Raw genomic sequence first — 19,379 nt, forward strand, 5'->3', positions numbered from 1 at the left:
AAGGATAGGACAAACATAATTTGACAACTCAGCTCAAACCTATTAATGGCAATTTCAATAAGGGATTGTTTTATGTTTTGTTGTAATCTTAGATAAAAAAAAGAAAGCAAAATATAATAGTTTCAGTAATCAAGTTATCACACCTCCAATACGTGTTCAGAGCCTTTTTCCCAGGACCACATTCAGTAGCTATAAACAAGACCATGGTAATCCTAATATCATTGGTCTTTTTATATGTTAAGCATAAGCAATCTGATTGGTTGTTCCATAAGGTTTTAAAAACAAAAGGGGAACTTTTAAAATTACCTTTTAAAAACCGATAAATTCATTCAGCTTTTTGTTTTGTGTTATTAATTCACCTGGATAGTTCTCATGGTGGTTTCGTCTGATAGTTAAGTCTCCTTTTTAGACTATACATTTATTTTGCATTGATATTTTCATTTGGGATGCCTTTGCTGACTATTTTATTGATCGTACAATACAGATTGATACAGCATATCCCTTAAATCAGGGATCTTCAAAAGGGGGTCCAGGACCCCTAGGGGCTCCCCGGAGTCAAGGCAGGGGGGCCTCCAAATTATTGTTCATTTTTGAAAGTTTTTTTCAAAAATTAAAAAGTCTTGACATGAATTCAAAATAATATTAGCAAATATAAATCCCCACTGCTTACTGGCCTATAGGTAAGGTTAGGTAGTAACTAAGGCCATCCACAGATACACTCTAAGGATTCACTGTGCCACATGTATGTTTTAATATTAAAAGATGATTTATAAAATCACACAACTATTAGGCTATTTTTAATAGCTTAATATTCTATGCAGTAAAAGGTAGGCCTATGTATAAAGGCTTTGGGCTGCCCTACACTTTATTGTAGGCCCAGTTTAATATGCAACTTCATTTTATACAATATATGTAGTAGGGGGTGCCTGATCCATCTGTCTTTCAGTTAAGGGGTCCCATTCTTAAAAAACGTTGAAGACCCCTGCCTTAACACCCACTGCGATGCGTGTTCTTGTATCATGTCAGAGCCACGTCCTTATAATCTCCTCCACTCCGTTTCACTAGCTGCACTCCGCTCCGTGTTTTTATTCTGATCTGGTCTACGTCACAAGTAGGAAGTGGATACGGAAATACTTAACAAACAGCTACAGGTGTAGTATTCAAGGCGGACCTGCCCGTCACAAATCACAGCTTTTCGGTCAAGATGTTGAAGGCGGTTATTTTAATTGGAGGCCCCCAGAAAGGTGAGAATAAAGTGTATCCTTGTCATGTTTTCAGAGTCAGATGTGCTTGGTTAAAGAGGAGGTAGGTTGCTAACGCTAACAACACTTCTAAAGACCCGCTGAACTTGTTTATAAAACTGACGTGGCATAATGAGGGGACACCACACAAACAAATGAAAACAAGAACATTTAAGACTTAATTGTATGATCATAACACTAACTGACAACTTGTAAATAACAGGTAGTGTTAACAGTTCTATAACTGTTTTTAACCTGCCTATATTGGCTCATTTAATTACCTATTAGACCCAATTTCGCTCGTATCAAGTAAACGTATCTCGATTGAAAAAAAATAGATGTTTTAAGGCGCTTGTACATTAACTACAGGAATAAGTTTAGTAATACGTTTAATCTTCGCGTGAGGACACACTAGCAGTCGGCATCTAGCAGTCCACGATGCAGTTCATAAATATGATCACTTAGGCTATATGCTTAATGTACATTAAGCATAGCCCTAGCCCTTTGTTGAACAATTGCTTATAATTGAATAATTATTGCAATACCAAATTTCTGAAATGACTTTTCTTTTTATATAAGAGATCACCTATAATGTAGGGGTGTGTTTAGTGTTGGTGCACACTAAAAACATCAGGAAAAAGTGATCTGCATTGTAATCTGGTTTGCATGTAATCACTGACATTGCTTTGCAGGCACAAGGTTCAGACCGCTGTCATTTGAAGTACCCAAACCCTTGTTTCCAGTAGCTGGTGTGCCCATGCTGCAGCATCACATCGAAGCATGTGCCAAGGTGAGTGTCGCTGCAATACTATCATTTTGCAGCCGAGTATTAGAAAATGTAGTATACAGTGTAGGGCAATTGTGGAAGCTGAAATAGATTGTTTAAAGGTAACATCAAGTTACATTTAAGTTTAATTAGTCTGTACTAGCCTAACTTGGTGTTAAAATAGTTAAGAGCATGTCGGCCCAGTTTGCTGGTTGGTGTTCATAATTTCTTTCCCTGTGTGTTGTGGTGCAGACAATAGCCCTTCATGAAATCAGTCCAATAATGAACATCTTTTGTGTTACAAGGTACCAAATATGAAGGAGATTTTGCTCATCGGCTTTTATCAGCCAAATGAAGAACTGACCAGATTCCTGTTTAATGCACAGCAGGAGTTCAAAATTTCCATCAGGTAAACAGCAGAGCTCATAGCTACCTCACTAAACAACTACAGACATACTATAATGACATTTTCACAGTACAAGAACGTCTTTCTTTTCTTAATTACACATAATTCAGTAAAGAATAGACACTAGTTGTAAAATTGGTTCTATTTCTTAGATGCCCAGAACTGTGATCATATTTGAAAACCTTTCTTTGTTGAACGTGTTATTCACAGAAATACTTAATATATTGCTACATCTTTTTAAGTTAATGTTAAGTGGTGGTACTTTTCCTGCTGTGGTGCACTGCCACTGCTGACTGACTGCAGGTATGCTGTTCTTCCTGACTCTGCACCACAGGTATTTGCAGGAGTATGCAGCCCTGGGCACCGGAGGGGGCATCTATCACTTCAGAGATCAGATTGTGTCCGGCAGTCCAGAGGCTTTCTTTGTTCTGAATGCTGATGTTTGCTCAGCGTTTCCTCTTGCAGAGATGCTCAGCTTCCAGAAGGAACACGGAGAACCAAACAGCTTTGTTATCCTTGGGACAACGGTGAGATGTCACTATTGATGGTTGTTACTTTCTTTAATAGAACTTGTAAAAGGTAGTCAAAGTAAAACTCCAAGAAGTTTATTGTGTTTAGCGTTCAATATCCTAATCGCAGGGGGGAGGCAATATTTGTTAAAGGCAACATATGTGTCAAACCATTCTGAATTTAGTATTGTGGTGCTCCAGAAACGTCCCAGCCTACAAATCGTATCCTACAGACTAAAGAATTTTTTTTTGTTTGGTACAGATCCTCGCATAAATCACACTATAATCATTTGCATTTTTTAAATTGTAATATTTTTTCAATGAAAATGAGAATAATGATACAAAAAATTATCATTCCTTCCAATATCGCGAATCATATCGCACTCGCATCAGTGACATCAGTCACAATAATGGCAATTATATATTTTCTCTCATATCTTGTAGCCCTATTGCTGAATATAATGAAATATCAGGTCTCAGTTCTTTGATGTCAAAATTTGATGCATCTTAAACTGTACTGCCATTTTTCTCTTATCAGGCAAACCGAAAGCAATCCATGAATTACGGCTGTATTGTTGAAAACGAGGAAACAAATGAGGTATTTCACTTTTCCTATCTAATTTCCCTAAATAGTCACAAATTACTATTTCACCTTGAAATAAAAGCTGCTGTTTTTTTATCCAGGTCTTGCATTATGTGGAAAAGCCAAGCACATTTGTGAGCGATATCATAAACTGCGGAATATACCTCTTTAAACCAGACATCTTCCAGCATATCGGTGCCGTCTTCCAGAAGAACCAACAGGACATGTTGCTGTGAGTTGAAGCTCTTTCTCACGGGAATGCATGTGAATACCATTTATTCCATTTCTTTGGTTCTCTTCATTTGTCCTTTTTCCTTCCCTTCTCCTCCCTGCCATGTTTTCTGTTTGCTCGCACAATCATCAGAAATCCATACGATGGGTAAGTCGGTACATTTAGGCTGCACGGTGTAGTTATAGAGCACTTAGTGTATGGTGTGAGCTGTAGAAAGATAACCCATGATATGGCTGCGATTGCTCAGGCTGCTTTGTGAATGTTGCCTGTGCCCTTTTTCGACAAATTATGCACCTTCTGTGTTGCAAAAAGCTTTTTTATATTTATTTATTTATGCATTTATTTATTTATTCCGCTAATGGCAAATGTTGTCCTTGAAACGGGCACTACAGGGTCTTTGTCAGAGATTAAATGAATCGTTTAACATTTTGACAAACATGCTTATTTACCATGGAGGATATATTCATTCATAATTCAAATTGAAAGTCCAAAGACAAAACGAAGCAAAATCAAATTTAAAACTATTATTATTTTACTACTAGGAAAAATCATGCCATAATTGAATTTAAAAAAGGAAACTGAAAAAGCAAAGTTGAAATGTAAAATGATAATTTGAAAATGTAAAGTGCAATGTAAAAAGTCAAATTTAAAATGCAAAGCTTAAATATAAATGCTTAAACTGAAATCTTTGAAATCTTTTATTGATTGAAAATCGCAATGGAAATAAGAAAAGAGAAACATCAAATTTGAAACTCAAAATGTGAAATGGAAATACTTAAATTTAAATCTCAAATAGAAAAAAAAGAAATTTTATTTTAGCCTTTGCACTTTATAATTTTCAATTTGAAAGTTTAGCTTTTGAATTTTACATTTGGCAATTGCCCTTTGGCATTTTAAGATTCACCTTTTCCATTTCGATTTAACATTTGGTTTTTCCATTTGGACTTGACAGATGTCGAAAGTGTATGTAAATGAGGAGGCGTGGCCTAAGGGCTGGTGGGAGGGTCTGAAACTAAAGGGGTGCAGAGGCACCTTATGGACAGCAGGGGGAGCTGACTGCTGGGTAACCCATTGGCCCTCATTTATCAACCTAACGTAGAAACCAGCGCAGATATGAGCGCAGAAATCCTCTTATGACAGGCTTCACGTGTGATTCATGAAACATTAGTATCACACCAATCAGAGCGTAAGAATGGTCGTACATTGATAAATGCAGCGGCTGGAAACGGTCGTAATTTAAATATCACGTCCCTATATAGTCTCGGTTTTGAGGCCTCGCCCCTACAATTTACGACATGGAGATACGTAATCTGGCTACGAAGCGGAACTTTTCAGAGGTGGAAATTGAAACCCTGATATCTCAGGTTCATTTGCACTTACGTTTGTAGATTTGGCAGCCTGAAAGCTGTTATTAAAGGCTGTAGAAAGAATGGGGAATGGAAAGAGATCACTGATGCAGTCAACAGTGTTGCCGTGGTAAATCAGACTCCAGCTGAAGTTTATTTAATTTATACATCCTTGACATATGTATGCTATAGTCCCCATAGTAATATACAGGCTTATATTGCAATCTCTTAGGCCTATATGGTTTACCTATATTTAAATAAACAATCAGTAGCTGAGTTTATGCAGTGTCTTTTATTTTATTTTACTTTTACTGTTTTTTTAATGAGTCAGAGCCAGGCAACAGCTGTGAGGGAGAGCGCGTGTCCTCCGCCCCCCGTGCTGGACCACGACTCCGACCCTGTCTCCTGACAGCAAAGGGGCTGGAAAAACAAGCCGAAATATGTCGGTCAATGGCAGAAATAACTCGTTCACTTGTGGCCATTAACGACACTTTAAAAGAGAAACAAAAACCTGAAGAATAAATAAAAATGTTGTGCATCGTCATGTTTCCTGTATTGAGTAGGCTATCATTGCCAAACATAACACTATACCTTTTTAAAAGCGAGGAATAATATCCTGTCTCATTCGTATAGCCCCAGTTGGGGCTGTGCTGGACACTGCCCTCTGGGTATCAGGTCATCTGGCTCCAGAACCCCACAGGCTAAAACAATGTTGCAGAATTTTTCTGTTGTGTATAGTAGGATTCCCCCGCTGATGCAAGACCATGAGCCATCTGCCCTTAATCAAGCCGATGGAGCGCTCCATCGTGGCCCGTGCGCGTACGTGTGCACTGTTGTACCGGCGAATAGAGGTCTTTTAAAAGAGCCAGATCTGCCATTGCTGATAAGTGATCAACTGATGACTTCTCCTTCTCCTGTTAAACTTTTTATATGCTGCACCCCAAGTCCACACTGACTCGAAAACTTGCGTACACGAGTTCAGACCAGACGTGAGATTTTATTGCAGCCTACGCTCACGTTCAAATTGATAAATCCCTTGCTTTGCATAGGAATCGGCGTACGCCCGTCCTACGCCTGTTTTTGGTCGTACACACTTTTCATAAATGAGGGCCACTGAGTTGAGGAGCATCTTGCTGCAGCCCATGGGAAGGCGGGGTTTGACATCAAGCCAGCCTGGTAGCGAAAGCTGATATAGCCTCTTGTTTCACATTAGATGATAGAAACTGATGATGTAGCCTAAACACAAACATTTCATGCAACAACAGTGAAGTTTTCATGTAGTTACTGTAATTGGGCCCGTGTACTTTTTCGTTCATTTGATTTCCGATTTTGAAACGATATCCCGATTGATATCAGATATCCAAATTTGAAAAATGGTTGATTTTAAACCTTGTAATATTGATGACAATGTGTTTAAATGGAAAATGAGCCATATTTCAGGAAATAAACTTGTCCATGATTCTGTTGAGAGACTTCCAGCTGACAGCAGGGTCTGTGAGCATCACTGGCCGGCAGGCAAGCAGGCAACCCGGCCGCCACCAGCTGGCTGTCACATCAGACTGGAGCTTCTCAAGTCCGACAGCATCGGAGCAAATGTGCAATTGGCCATCAATTTTTGTAAAACTGCCCATATTCAAACTCTACCCAGTTGATTTCTCGCATAAAAAAGTCTCAGAAGTGAATTTAGTGGTGAAATAGCAGACGAAAATTGTAAAAAAGCAATTTATTCTAGAATCTAGATCGGGAGTTTGCCGTAGTAGCAGCAGCCAACAGCTGGAAACGTTTTACAATTTCCGTCTGCTATTTCAGTCTTTGATATAGCTAGCTTGCCTTTGACCAAAGATAACAAAATCCACCTACCAGGGCCTCTATCGCCCACTCATTCACATTTGTTTGTTTATTCTGTACAAAAACCGAGGAGTACAAACAACATTTTACTATTTTACAGTGGGTTATGTTCTGGACTATTTCTTGGTTGTCTGGCAACTGCTCAGAGCCAAGAAACCGTCCGTCACATAACCTGCTCTTGTTTTTTCACTTCAGTCTTTGTACAGATTAAACCAATGAAATATAGTATGTTAATTAGTGAACTTTAGAGGTGCTTGTAGTTGGATTTTGTTCTGTTTCCAGTCTTTTTGCTACATTAGGCTGTAGCTTCATATTTAGTGGACAGATATGAGATAGAGTTATGAATCTTCTCATCTAACTCTGCCAGAAAGTGAATACAGTTTTCCCCAAAATGTCAAACTTTTGCCTTAAGACCTAAAGGAAAGATAAAACTCAATTGAGATAACATATTTGTAGGTAAATAAACATTGTTTGTCTGGAATTTTTGTGCAGAACAATCGTCCCAAACGTAGCTTGCTCTCCTAAGTGTCAAACACTGTATTCTGCAATTGTTTGCAATGGTCTGTTTATCTTCTTCAGGGCAAGCACTTAACTGACTTCCTCACATTTGTTACTTTGAAGTTGTCCCTGTTGTTTCTTTAGGTTAGCTAGCAAAGACTAATTGGGTAGCTTGCAGTTGGTGAAACTTTGTTACACAGTTGCCAGTGAGAATATAAAAGGGTATTGTGTCTTATCTTGTGTACAGTATCTTGTATTTTGTATTCTCTAATTCTTGCTCTATTTGTTATTTAGTTGTTAGTTTCTCCATTTAACATTCAACATTAGAAAAAGCTTCCTGTCTCATCATGGCCTATAAATGTGCACATGGAGAGACTGCACCCTGGTCACTCACAGAAGCCTTGGGATAAATATATGGATTTTTCTTTCTATCTTTTACATTTTTGGAGATTTAACACCTTTTTCACTTTGTGTTTTCAAATGTTCACTGTAGCAGATCAACATTTGGCACCCCAAGGACACTTGAAATGTATTACCAAAGGTCAAACCATGCTGTGCATAATTCACCTGCGAACATCAATAGCACTTAAATCAAGCTGGACACTGAATCAGCAAAACTGTTGAACACATCCACGATACTTGATAGAAATGAGATGGGTTATACTGCAAAATCTCTAGGGGAGCACTTTGCCTCAAACCACATCCTCTCCATTTTGGTCAAATTTCGATTATGGGTGCAATCCTATAAAATATTCTTTTCATCAATATTTAACACTGTTTCATCTTGGGGCTCTCACAATACACTATGCCAAAGACCCTGATTAATATGGAACACATATACTCTTCTTCTTAAATTTTAGATCACTACTAGGTAATCAGCCTTGGTTTAAACCAAGCACTGATACCATCAAAGTTAGTAACATTGATGCATTTTAAACCACTGCTCTCATTTTATTCTAGGGGCTGGGTTGTAGGGTGATAAAATTATGGGTTTTTTTGGCTTTAAGAAAACGTTGGAGGTAATGAACTTCAATTAACTGGATTCATTTTGCAATTTTAAAGTGTGGCGATTTATTTTCCTTTTTTTGGCACAATTTCTAGTACAAGGAAATTATAATATATAACACATTCTGTATATTTAAATTGCTCATTAGGTAGTTGGGACTGTCAGTGCTCTTGGTTGCAGAGGGAGAACCCATGCGTGTCTCATCATTTGCTTAGTATTTAGATTATCATATAGTATCATATGTAGTTTTTGGGAAATTGATTACCTCATTTAAAAAAAAGTTATGTTTCACTTGGTTCTTCAAAAAAATAGGGAGAGAGAAAATATCGATGTAATGAGAACCATACCCAGATAGAGGCGGAGTTTAGTTTTGATGTTGCAGTGAAAATTTAACTAAATAAATGCCATTTTCAGTTTTGCTGTTTATATCCTAACTTTGTCATGGAGTTCATTCTAACCCCTAACTTTGTGCGCAAGATTGTATTTTAATAAATGAGGCCCCTGGCCCTGGTTTGTAACTCAGGGCCATAAACTGATGATCTGTCTCTTGCAGAGAGGAGCCAACCAACGGCTGGCACCGAGCAGAGGCCATCAGGCTGGAGCAGGACATTTTCACTGCCCTGGCAGGACAGGGCAAACTCTACGTCTATAAAACCCTCAGCTTTTGGAGCCAGATTAAATCTGCAGGGTGAATGCACATGTCATACATTGTCACATTCAACTGGACATACACTTATCTTAGTGACAACTCTGTAGCCTGTAGAAAGGTTGAAGGAGAGGAGAGACATTGAACTGTTCAGATTAAACACAGTTGGACACACTTGACATTCTTTTGGAAACAAACCTCAATTAACATTTAAAATGTGCTTTGAACATCAAAACCATACATTACTGCCCCAATCAAAAATAAACTGTGTCATATTGATGGTATAGATATCAATCCTATAATCCTGTAATCTTTTCCTCAGGTCTGCAATTTATGCCAGTCGGTTGTACCTCAACCAGTATCACACAACTCATCCTGAAAGACTGGCCTCAAATAAGGAGGGAGGGCCCAAAATAAGTGGTAAGATTCATTAGTTTTCTGTAGCTGCTTTGTTCCATTTTTATATTGGAGACACATCCATTCATACTTTCTCTTATCTCCCTAGGTAATGTCTATATTCATCCTACAGCCAACATTGACCCCACTGCTATGGTAAGCATCTTTTCCTATTGTGTTGGACTTTACAAATGTGTTACAAAATACTACAGATGTATCTTATCTTTGCTCCAGTTGGGTCCCAATGTCTCTATTGGCACTGGAGTTACTATTGGTGCTGGGGTCAGAGTTCGAGAATCCATCATCCTTCATGGTGCAACTCTACAGGTGAGCCCCTGTGAAACCGCTTTCTATCACTGCCCAAAAAAAAAGGACCAGCCAGGACTTGTTGCAACACAGAGCTCCCATTTTATACGCAAACTAGAGCCAGCAAGTTGCACTATAATGCACAGTATACTGTCTGACATGAATTGATAATGCCATTTTCAACGGATTGCCACATAAATAGGTGAAGTGCTAAATGTAAGGTAGTTTCAAGGTTTTGTTAAGTAAGAGCAGCCTTTGCTGAGATTATTAACTTTACTCAGTGTTATAACCTCTAAATTTGGAATTAAACTGGAACTCAAACTGGGTAAACTGAAGGCAAATGTATCTGCCTATTCACTTCTGGTGACATCTTAACATTTTATTAGAAACATTATCCACACTTTAACAGTGACTTGTCTAGAATTTATCTTTAAGCTCTACTGTCACACCAGAAATATTGTTGCCTGTGCCTCTCACAAAGATGTCATTTTTAACGGTTTGGAGGCTGTCATAATTTAATCCCATGTCTCCAGTGATGACTTGGTGCCTCCCAAATGAATTTAGATTGTGGGTGACTTATTGGCTTTCATTGCATACTGCCTACAAGGACAATTTGTTAGATGAGCTATATACAATTTGTTAGATGAGCTATAATAAAAACACTACCTGTTTTTAATGTGAAGTTTATAAGTAATGTGATTTGGCCATGCTCAGTGTGTTTTCTTATGTAGGAACAGTATCTAACACAGCACATATGGATACCTGGAGACCCTTGATTTCTACAGTCACTGTACAGTTATCTACTGCTGAATGCTTGAATATCTAAAAATGTTCACTTCAGATGTTTTTTGTCATGCTGTTTTTTGCTATAGGATCACTGTTGTGTTTTGAACAGCATTGTGGGATGGGACAGCACCATTGGCAAGTGGGCAAGAGTAGAAGGAACCCCAAGTGACCCAAACCCCAACGATCCCTTCGCAAAGATTGACAGCGAGACCCTCTTTAGAGAAGGAAAACTCACACCTTCAATTACTATTCTCGGTAAGCGTGCTCTGACCTTAAGTGAAACTTGCAATCCTCAGATGCATTGTTAAATATTCATTATATACAATATTGTAATTGTATTTTTCTCATGAGCATTGCTTTTTTAAAGTTCTTCTCTGAAATTAAAAATTAGTTGATTAATGAGGGAAATGTTCTAATATTTGGTTGCTTAGATAAGGGTTTTTTATAGCTTTATATTACAGTTTTATATAACTGAAATATAATGTATTGTGTCCTCTGTACTGTAATACACTGTACAGACTAAATACAGCCTTGCTTTTTCTCCTCAGGTTGTAACGTGACCATCCCCTCCGAGGTGATTATACTCAACTCGATCGTCCTCCCGCACAAAGACCTCAACCGCAGCTTCAAAAACCAAATTATTCTCTAGTTAATCTTCCTCGCGCTTCTGTCCACTTACTGTCACTGATAAAGGATGCAGCTGGGCACACGCCAGCACTGCCTCTGAGTTACTGTATATAAGATGTCAAAAATGAAGATGTGCGGCATTCATTAAATAGTTTTGAAAGATAGATTTTTATATATTTGTCCTCAAGCCTTTATGCATCATTGGGTGTCAGCAACATTAGAGAGAGGCTAATCACGCATGTTGATTCACCTTGAAAAGTGCTGTCATGCCAGAGGTTTATATTGTTTTTTATTAACTTTACCGAACTGTAAAATTACTGCAGACACTAGTGTAATATATTTGGTTGGATGTAATATGACGTAAAAAAAAAAAATCAGTTTTCTCAAGGGCATCCTTGACGAGGGTTGAGACCTGTAACTTCAGCGTGAGAAGAGGAGTTATTAGAAAATAAAAAATCCCTGGCTAATGAGTGCTGTTCATTTTTTTGTGCTGATTATTTGTGTGGAGCTCTGATTAAAACCGTTAAGCATCTTCCCTGTTAGTCTCAAAAATTGACTACCACCAAAATCAGCGGGCTTCAGATTTACATTGCAATCAAGTAATGTTGCCTTTTTAAAATGTGAACCTAGCAGGGGGGCCTTGAGACCGTGCCATACAAGCAGCAACAGCAGATGCTTAAATTGTGCATTTGCAATCACTGGAGGAACTGTTTCCAATTTATGGATACAGCACATTAACATTTACATTTACTTATTAAGCCCTCGAGCACTCATGATCACTTCAGCACTTTTGTTCCAATTCTTGCAAAGAGAGTGTCTATTAAGTTGTGATGTAAATTGTCATACAGGAACTGCAGCATACTATATTGTAATCAAGTCTCTTCAATGCTACCCTCCAGTGCAATGGGAAAACAAGTTTATGTACATCTTTTTTAATATAGTTTATTTCAGGTTTTACATGTAGGTGCCTGTGCCATTGTTGATTCAGGTGCCTTACTGTTTCAAAAGAACTGCCTCAGGGCCTGTTGTCTGTATGTTACATTCATTGTTTTCACCTGACAACTTTTAGAGGTTCACTGAAACAGTTATTAATATTATCATTTGAAATAAAAAAAAAATAAAGTCTTTACAGTGTGACATAACAGTGGTACAAGGCTATGTCTTGACAAGCTTGAATAAGGAATGTGACAGAGATCAGGGAAGTAGAAAGGTTGAATTTCTTATAGTGAGTATTTATACATATTAACAGTATAGGCAATGGTAACAAACCTCTTTGTAATGTGAAGTCACCAGCTGATGGAAAATGAAAAGAAATGTCATACTTGTCTATTACGCAGTGTTTATCTAATTAAACAGTGTTGTACATGATGTCAGGTGATGTAATGTTAGGATGTCAAAGAAATATCTCAATCCAGAGTGGACCGCATAATAAAAGTTCAAAACCCCATTTGTGCTGTTATTATCGTGATATCCTTATTTCCCCTACATTATATTTTTGTGTAATGTGTTACAGAGCTGGTCGCTACGCATCTGCACAGGAAACACTGCCAGAAACATATTAAACTGAGACGCAATCAACTCAGTAAAATGCTCCTAAGATGTTGCAGTTCAGCAAAATTCAAAAACAAATGCAAATTGTGGGTCCCCTGTGCTACTTGTGCAAACGACTCAATCGTCTTTATTCTCTGATATACAAACTGGGGTCACTTGCACACTGTACTCTCAGAGGTAAAATTGGATGGAACTAGTCAACATCCAACAAACTACACAGCAAGTGAAAGACCTCACTGATGCTGAAGCCTTTCTGCAGAGATTTTCCAGGCAACATCCAATCGTAATGTTGGATTAAATATCTTGCTCATTCATAGTTCAAAGATTATTGTTTGTGTCTCTAACAATGAAACCCATAGAAGACTCCTTTAGTTGCACAAGGGGAGTCTGGTCTATTTGACACAAAAAAAACACTATTTGTATAACAAGCAATACAAAAAAAAGCATTTGTTGAAGGGCAACTGGATCAGGCTGAATTATAGTGAAGGTGTTGTATTCCCATGACATTAGTTCCTCATTTCAGGCTTTTGCACTAACCGCTTCAATAATCTGACAAGTCATTGTTATGCCAGGGGTTGTGTTTAACACAGGGCAGTCAGTACAATATAACAGGTCTTGTGTAAATGAAACGTGAGAAAAGCCAAAGTGTCTATATTATCCTCTGGAAAGTCCCTAGTGGCTAGATGCGTTCAGTTTTGAACAGGAATCCCTGGTGAGGACACATGTTAGAGTTATGAGTAAATCAGAGGGCAATAAGGTATAACAGGCATTCTGTAACTATGGGAAATGAAGGTACCGAGCTAGCCAAGGTGCTTGTTAATTTTCACATCAGTGCCAATTTAGTAAACTAGAGCTGCTGAAAATGTCAGGGTGTAGTCCTACAATGATGGAAAAACATACACATCAACATAGGATAAGTCAAAGCATGCACATACATTGGCTACCAGGTGACATGCTCCCAAGGTTAGTGTATACATGCAAAATGTTCTTGCTCAAACCTATCATGCTATAGGAATGCCAATGTGTAGGGAAACAGGAAATAATCTTAAAGGATGACATTAAGTACGTCAATTACCATCAACTGGGCTCTCCATTTCAAGGCAAAAAGTCGAACAATTTTCAATAGCAACTCCCACCCTTGTATCTAGTTTCCAATATATTTGAAATCTTGTTCAACCAATTTCTGTATAAGGACTTACTACAAATCGCTTTGAGGCCATGTGGATCAGGTGTTGAAATTTGTTGGCCGCTGAGAGGCTAAAGTTCCTCTGAAGGCTGTAAGATACTGTATCCAAAAAGGGCTTGGTGTTTGACTGTCAAATTAGGATACCAAGGCTTAGATAAATGTATGTTTATATTGATAGACAGGTCTCTTGAGCTTCAGTTTTGAGCTCTTCTGTTTGCCACTTGCTAGCTCCACCTCAGCACCATTCCACTTTTTTCATTTGCCCAAAATGTTTTTTTTTTTTTGCTCCAACCCCTGAAAATATTGAGGTTACTGGTGAACTTAAATTCCAGGCTTCAAAAAGTCTCATCAAAAATATATCCAGACATTAGTCACTGTCATTGTTGTATTTGTTCTTGATGATTGTTTAAAATGGGCTGTGAGGCAGTTCTGGTGCTTCATTCTCCACGTGGGAGTGAGGTGATTAGACAGCCTAAAAGCTTTTTGTAAATCTGTACTCTTTTTGTGTGTGCTTTGACATCTTAAGTCTGTGATGAGAGGCTCCTGTAGAATCTCTAAATCAATCCTTGCCAAAGCCACATAAAACAAAAGTCCACTTTTCTGAGCATAAACAATACGCCTCATTCCTCAGCTGCTCCCCTTGAGGTTCTCTGTGAACTCTTTCCTCATATATAAAGGCATGGGGACAAGGAACAGGAGGAGATCAAACACTATAATAGTTCTCATACTTTAAATCTAACCTCTTCTTGATTTTATTCACACATTCACCTTTCAAGAGAGGACCTGCAGCATGGGTCACTTTTGGCATATCTCTTCAAACTCTATCAATATACTGTAAATATTTCAAAAGCAAGAAAATTAACAACTGGAGATGATGAGATCAGCATTACTGTTATTATAACAGTGTTTGATTATACTCAAGTCCAGTCCTGGACTTGACATTCTTTATTTCCTTGTAGAAAAAAGGTAAAACATCCCAGTCAGTTGCTCGTCACACTCCAGTTCATGATGGGACGTTGAACTAATTTTCTCTCTTTAACAGTAAATAAATGGTGATACTAACTTGCAAGCTTTCAAAAGCACTAAAAGTCAACCACTACTATGTGAAAAAAAAGTTGTATAAAGCCTTTTGTGGCTCCAGAGGAAGCTGAGTGAAAGTCTGATAAATTTGTCGGCAGTATAGTAGCAGACTTCAAATATGAAAATTAAAATAACTCTGGGGGTGTGGAGTTCCCAGAGTTACCATCAAGAAGTGGTGTTACCAGACCCCTGTAGCCTGCTTCTGATCTCTGCATGAGGCTACATTAGCCACTGTTACTAACCGATCCGTACCAGATTTGTTTTAAACCATCTCCTGGTGGCTTGTGGCTCGGAGGTAGAATGGTCACCCCATAACCACAAGGTTGGTGGATCACTCCTAGGCTAAATGTCAGCCACATGTGAAAGTGTCCCTGAGGATGTTGGATATACATCCTAATACTTAGGATGGGTTAAATGCAGTAATAGAATAAGTGACGAATAAGGAATAAAGTTTATAAGTTTGACTAATGGGCTATCCTGACCCTAATCTCAACCACTTTTACACATGCATAGAACAAATCAGATCTTTATCTGACAACATCAGTGGAGTACTCCTGTCTGGTGTTGTGATCAGCCAAACAAACAGACACTATCACAGGCCTCCATATCTTTCCTGCCTTGGTAGCTTGAATGCAGAGATGTTGACAATGATAATAACACAATTAAAACAGGTGCAGTGGCCATTGTTTCCTTCCAGTTACTGTGTGTGTGTGTGTGTGTGTGTGTGTGTGTGTGTGTGTGTGTGGAGGTCTGGCAGCACAGGCCAGACTGACTACAGGCGACGGTCCAGGGATGTTTCCACGTGAGAGCACAAGGAGGGTTTGTACACCAAAGAGATGATGCCTTCTAGAATCCTAAAGGACTGACAAATGACCTGTCAAATAGAAACTGACATCTCACACTGCACAGATTCTTACGGTAAAGCAAAATAGCATTTTGTCTGTCATGCATCACCAGTGAATACTAATGTGCTAAACTGTGCACTGAAACATCTTAGTGCCAGTTCTCTAGTTCCCCATAGAGGTGTAAAGCTGGTGTTTTTGTTCCTCACTCAGCAGACGTGCTGTGTTCCAGAAATGTAAGTCAGACTTTTTGACTTCTGACTTTAAAAAATGTAACATAATGCCCCCTGAAACAGAAACTACCTACTAGACGACAATCTTGTCTCAACACTGAGGATTTTTAAGTTGCATTTATGCCACCAACATGGCAGCACATTCTGTCACCACTGTGCAGACATATGTATTTTAACTTGTTTATAAGCCTTAAAATACAGGTTAACTTTTACCTGACATATATACAAATCTGTGTTTTATTTTACTGTCTACCTTTGAGGTGTCAGTATATGTGTTTGGAGTGGAAAGGACATTACTTTACATAAATAATTTTCCATGATCTGAGAAGAAAACTGAATTGTATAGCAAAAAAGTATTGTATTATTGTATCATAAATGTGAAGCTGCAAACAATAAGCAACTTAAATAAGTCTGAATTTGTCAATAAATTGTCTTATATTTTTTATTCACAAGATTATGTATATTAGCACCATCTGCATTTCAGCCACTGCCGACAATACTGAGTCAAGATTTGGGCAATATAAATACAGCACTGACACATTTTTGAATATGCACAGTCTGACTAATATCGCTGTGAATTTAAAACTTCATAGCATTAAATACCAGCTTTTATAAAAAGAAAACCTGTGTGCGTTTGTAGTGATTCTACCAGTTGGCAATTTTCATCTGACTTTGAATGTAGCATTAGTTACAGTTCTTGAAATATGAAGTCATGAAGTTGCTATGCAGTTTGATTAAAACCCAATTTTCGTGTTTTGTACCTCCATTTGTGTTTTTGTGCCTTTCACTGTATGCTTTGGCAAGTTTAATACTGAGGAGCTAAGCCAAGTCAGAATCCCCACATTGAAAACAGTCTTAGTTCCACTTCTCAGCAGACTGAACTTCAGCTGCTCTCTCTCTGGTCAAATACGTCTTAGCACAGGATTTAACACAAACAATGAGAGAAATCATTAAATGTGGAGCAGTATGACTGCATGAACGTGAAATTGTGTAAACTTTTTTTAAATTGAAATGCAGCATGCTGTGATAAACTGTAGTTTGTCACCTCTGCTCCTTTTGAAACTGCTGCCTAGGGCTCCTAGAAATATCGTACAACGATTCATAAGCGGACAAACTAATATAGGGTTTGATGCCCTTAAAGACTGTACAGTAAATCAGTAAATCAAATGACTGTTTAATTTGCAACATTTCACACAACAATGCAATGGCAGTGGTTAAGGTTTTAGAGCAGCTGCTGTAATTGCTGAGATCACATTATACTCTGGTGATTAGGATCAACCTACATATCCGCATTTGCTACTGGACTACAAAGTACAGAGGGAATTAATGTCTGTAATTTGGCAAATTCCAAAGTCGTCATGTAATATCAATCATATGTCAACACATACAATAGTAATTTAGAACTCCTCTAAACTTATTTTTTTGTATTTAAATGGAATTCAATGTAGTACTGGAAATCAACACATCAGTCTGCAGCTTGGTGCAGCTTGGTGCAGCTCATAGTTGCCATTTATTGCCTATGTAGTTGAATCCCACCCTCCTCTGATATTAAAAACATAGCTGCTCCTGGGAACATGTTTGTGCAAGCAGAGTTCACTATGTACAATTTAAAACAGTGGAGAATCAGAGTAAACCATTGGCTGATGAAGAGAGTCAAACATTTAGCTGGTCATGATATTTTCCACAAAAGGTGGTGGATCAAAGAGCCAAAACAGCAATTATCCTTAGACTAATGTTTGACAGATATATGTAGCTGGAGATACCACTCAAATAGGATGTTTGTGTTGTTTCTAAGTAAGTAAGTAAGTAAGTCAAAAAAGCACTCGGGAAGTCAATAGTATACACAGGCTCTGTTGCTGTGCGTTTGGTCTCAACTCACTGTGCCCTAAAGCAAATTATGCAACTTAAAGAAAGTATTCTTATTTTTTCCTGCATTTATTCCTCATCAGTTTGGAAGGTGTATCCTGTGGATTCCCTGTTTCACAATATAATGTAGACCTTTGTTCTGTGCTTTTTTCATTTCCCTCTAATTGGATAAATGTTTTCTTGGCTTGTAAAGCCCACTGAGACATTGTATGTGCTACTGTAGCTTGATTCAAGACCTCTGAATCATTGGCATCTCAGATAGTATATCCACCTATTATTTAATATATGGCATAATAATTAAGTGAAATGAAATGGCAGTTTAGTCTGGTTGTATCAGGCCTTGTGATAATGAGCTATCAATTGTGGTGTTGTTCTACTTTACATACAGTTTGTGTGGCATAATGTTGCTTATCCTTTATTCCCAGGTTTAGAATGTGTCCAGGTCCAATTTAAATAGAAATCAGAAGTAGAGTAATTTAATCTAGATGCATCATGACATCTTGCTATCTTACTATAATATGTCTTGGTATGCAATAATTATTGTATTCTAGGAACATAATCATGTCTGTTGCTGATGAGTGTAAAAAAGAACTCATGAGTGACTGACAACCAGTTGGAAAAAATAGACATTTCAGTAATTAATCACAAAGGACATTTGATGTGTTTTTTTTTTTTGCAAGAGGGCAATGAATCTATTACAGTTTACTGCTCTTGTGCAGAGTGAAATCAACTCCCTTCTGATTAGCCAATGGCGACCTCTGCCCATCATTCAGACAAGCGATGTATTTGCAGTCATGGACCAGAAACCACACATCAGCTGCATCTACAATTGTTGGAAAACCAAGAGGGTGCCAAAGTCTTAGCCTGCCCTCAGGTTAAAAATACTCAAATTGCCTACTTCTACTTGAATGATGAAGTTTTTAACTATAGACTAGCACACATCAAGCAGTGATGCAGTGCAAAAATGATACAAAATGACACGACACACCAGAAGATGACAGCTGAATTCTGGTCTACTGCCATATTAGCTTTGTCAATATTATGTTTCAACTGACTTCTTACCCCGGAGGGGAAAAAAAAGTTAACTTCATATATTTCTCTACTTTTGATAAATAATAATAAATCCAATCCAATATTCTAGCCCTGCAGAAATATGATGTAAGAGCATACAGTACAGGTGAAAACCAGCTTTGCTATCTGACAGCCTCACCATGATAGCCTGACTGCCTCAGTTTTGAAGTAGCCTACTTTTTAATATCCACATCCACTTGGTTGTGGGTTACTGCTGGGCCTGTACTCACCCCTCACCCCTCTCTCTGCCCAACTCCCATTTTCTCCCTAAATAAAACTAAATTATTGATAACTTTGCATTGACTGAGTCGAAATTGTTGGTGATTTTGACATTCATGTTGACAACTCCCAGGA

General features: G+C 38.1%; 1 protein-coding gene across 1 annotated transcript; it reads left to right on the plus strand.

Annotated features, from left to right (window-relative positions):
* The first annotated feature begins 1,116 nt into the window (after positions 1–1,116).
* On the plus strand, positions 1,117–11,666 carry gmppaa (GDP-mannose pyrophosphorylase Aa). Its single transcript, XM_078261574.1, has 12 exons — positions 1,117–1,244; positions 1,934–2,031; positions 2,313–2,416; positions 2,748–2,940; positions 3,461–3,520; positions 3,607–3,737; positions 8,989–9,123; positions 9,404–9,501; positions 9,587–9,633; positions 9,712–9,804; positions 10,656–10,824; positions 11,118–11,666. The coding sequence occupies exons 1-12, from the start codon at positions 1,205–1,207 to the stop codon at positions 11,216–11,218; spliced, it is 1,269 nt and encodes a 422-aa protein (XP_078117700.1). The 5' UTR covers positions 1,117–1,204; the 3' UTR covers positions 11,219–11,666.
* Positions 11,667–19,379: the final 7,713 nt, after the last annotated feature.

This window comes from Sander vitreus, chromosome 11, assembly GCF_031162955.1.
Source record: "Sander vitreus isolate 19-12246 chromosome 11, sanVit1, whole genome shotgun sequence".
In the NCBI taxonomy this organism is placed as follows: domain Eukaryota; kingdom Metazoa; phylum Chordata; class Actinopteri; order Perciformes; family Percidae; genus Sander; species Sander vitreus.

What these genes read in the sequence shown, in the direction of transcription:
- gmppaa (XM_078261574.1), top strand. Translation starts at nt 1,205, where the DNA reads ATGTTGAAGGCGGTTATTTTAATTGGAGGCCCCCAGAAAG. An exon ending in AATTGGAGGCCCCCAGAAAG is followed by an intron (nt 1,245 to 1,933) that starts GTGAGAATAAAG and finishes ATTGCTTTGCAG; the next exon opens with GCACAAGGTTCAGACCGCTG. An exon ending in ACATTGACCCCACTGCTATG is followed by an intron (nt 9,634 to 9,711) that starts GTAAGCATCTTT and finishes TCTTTGCTCCAG; the next exon opens with TTGGGTCCCAATGTCTCTAT.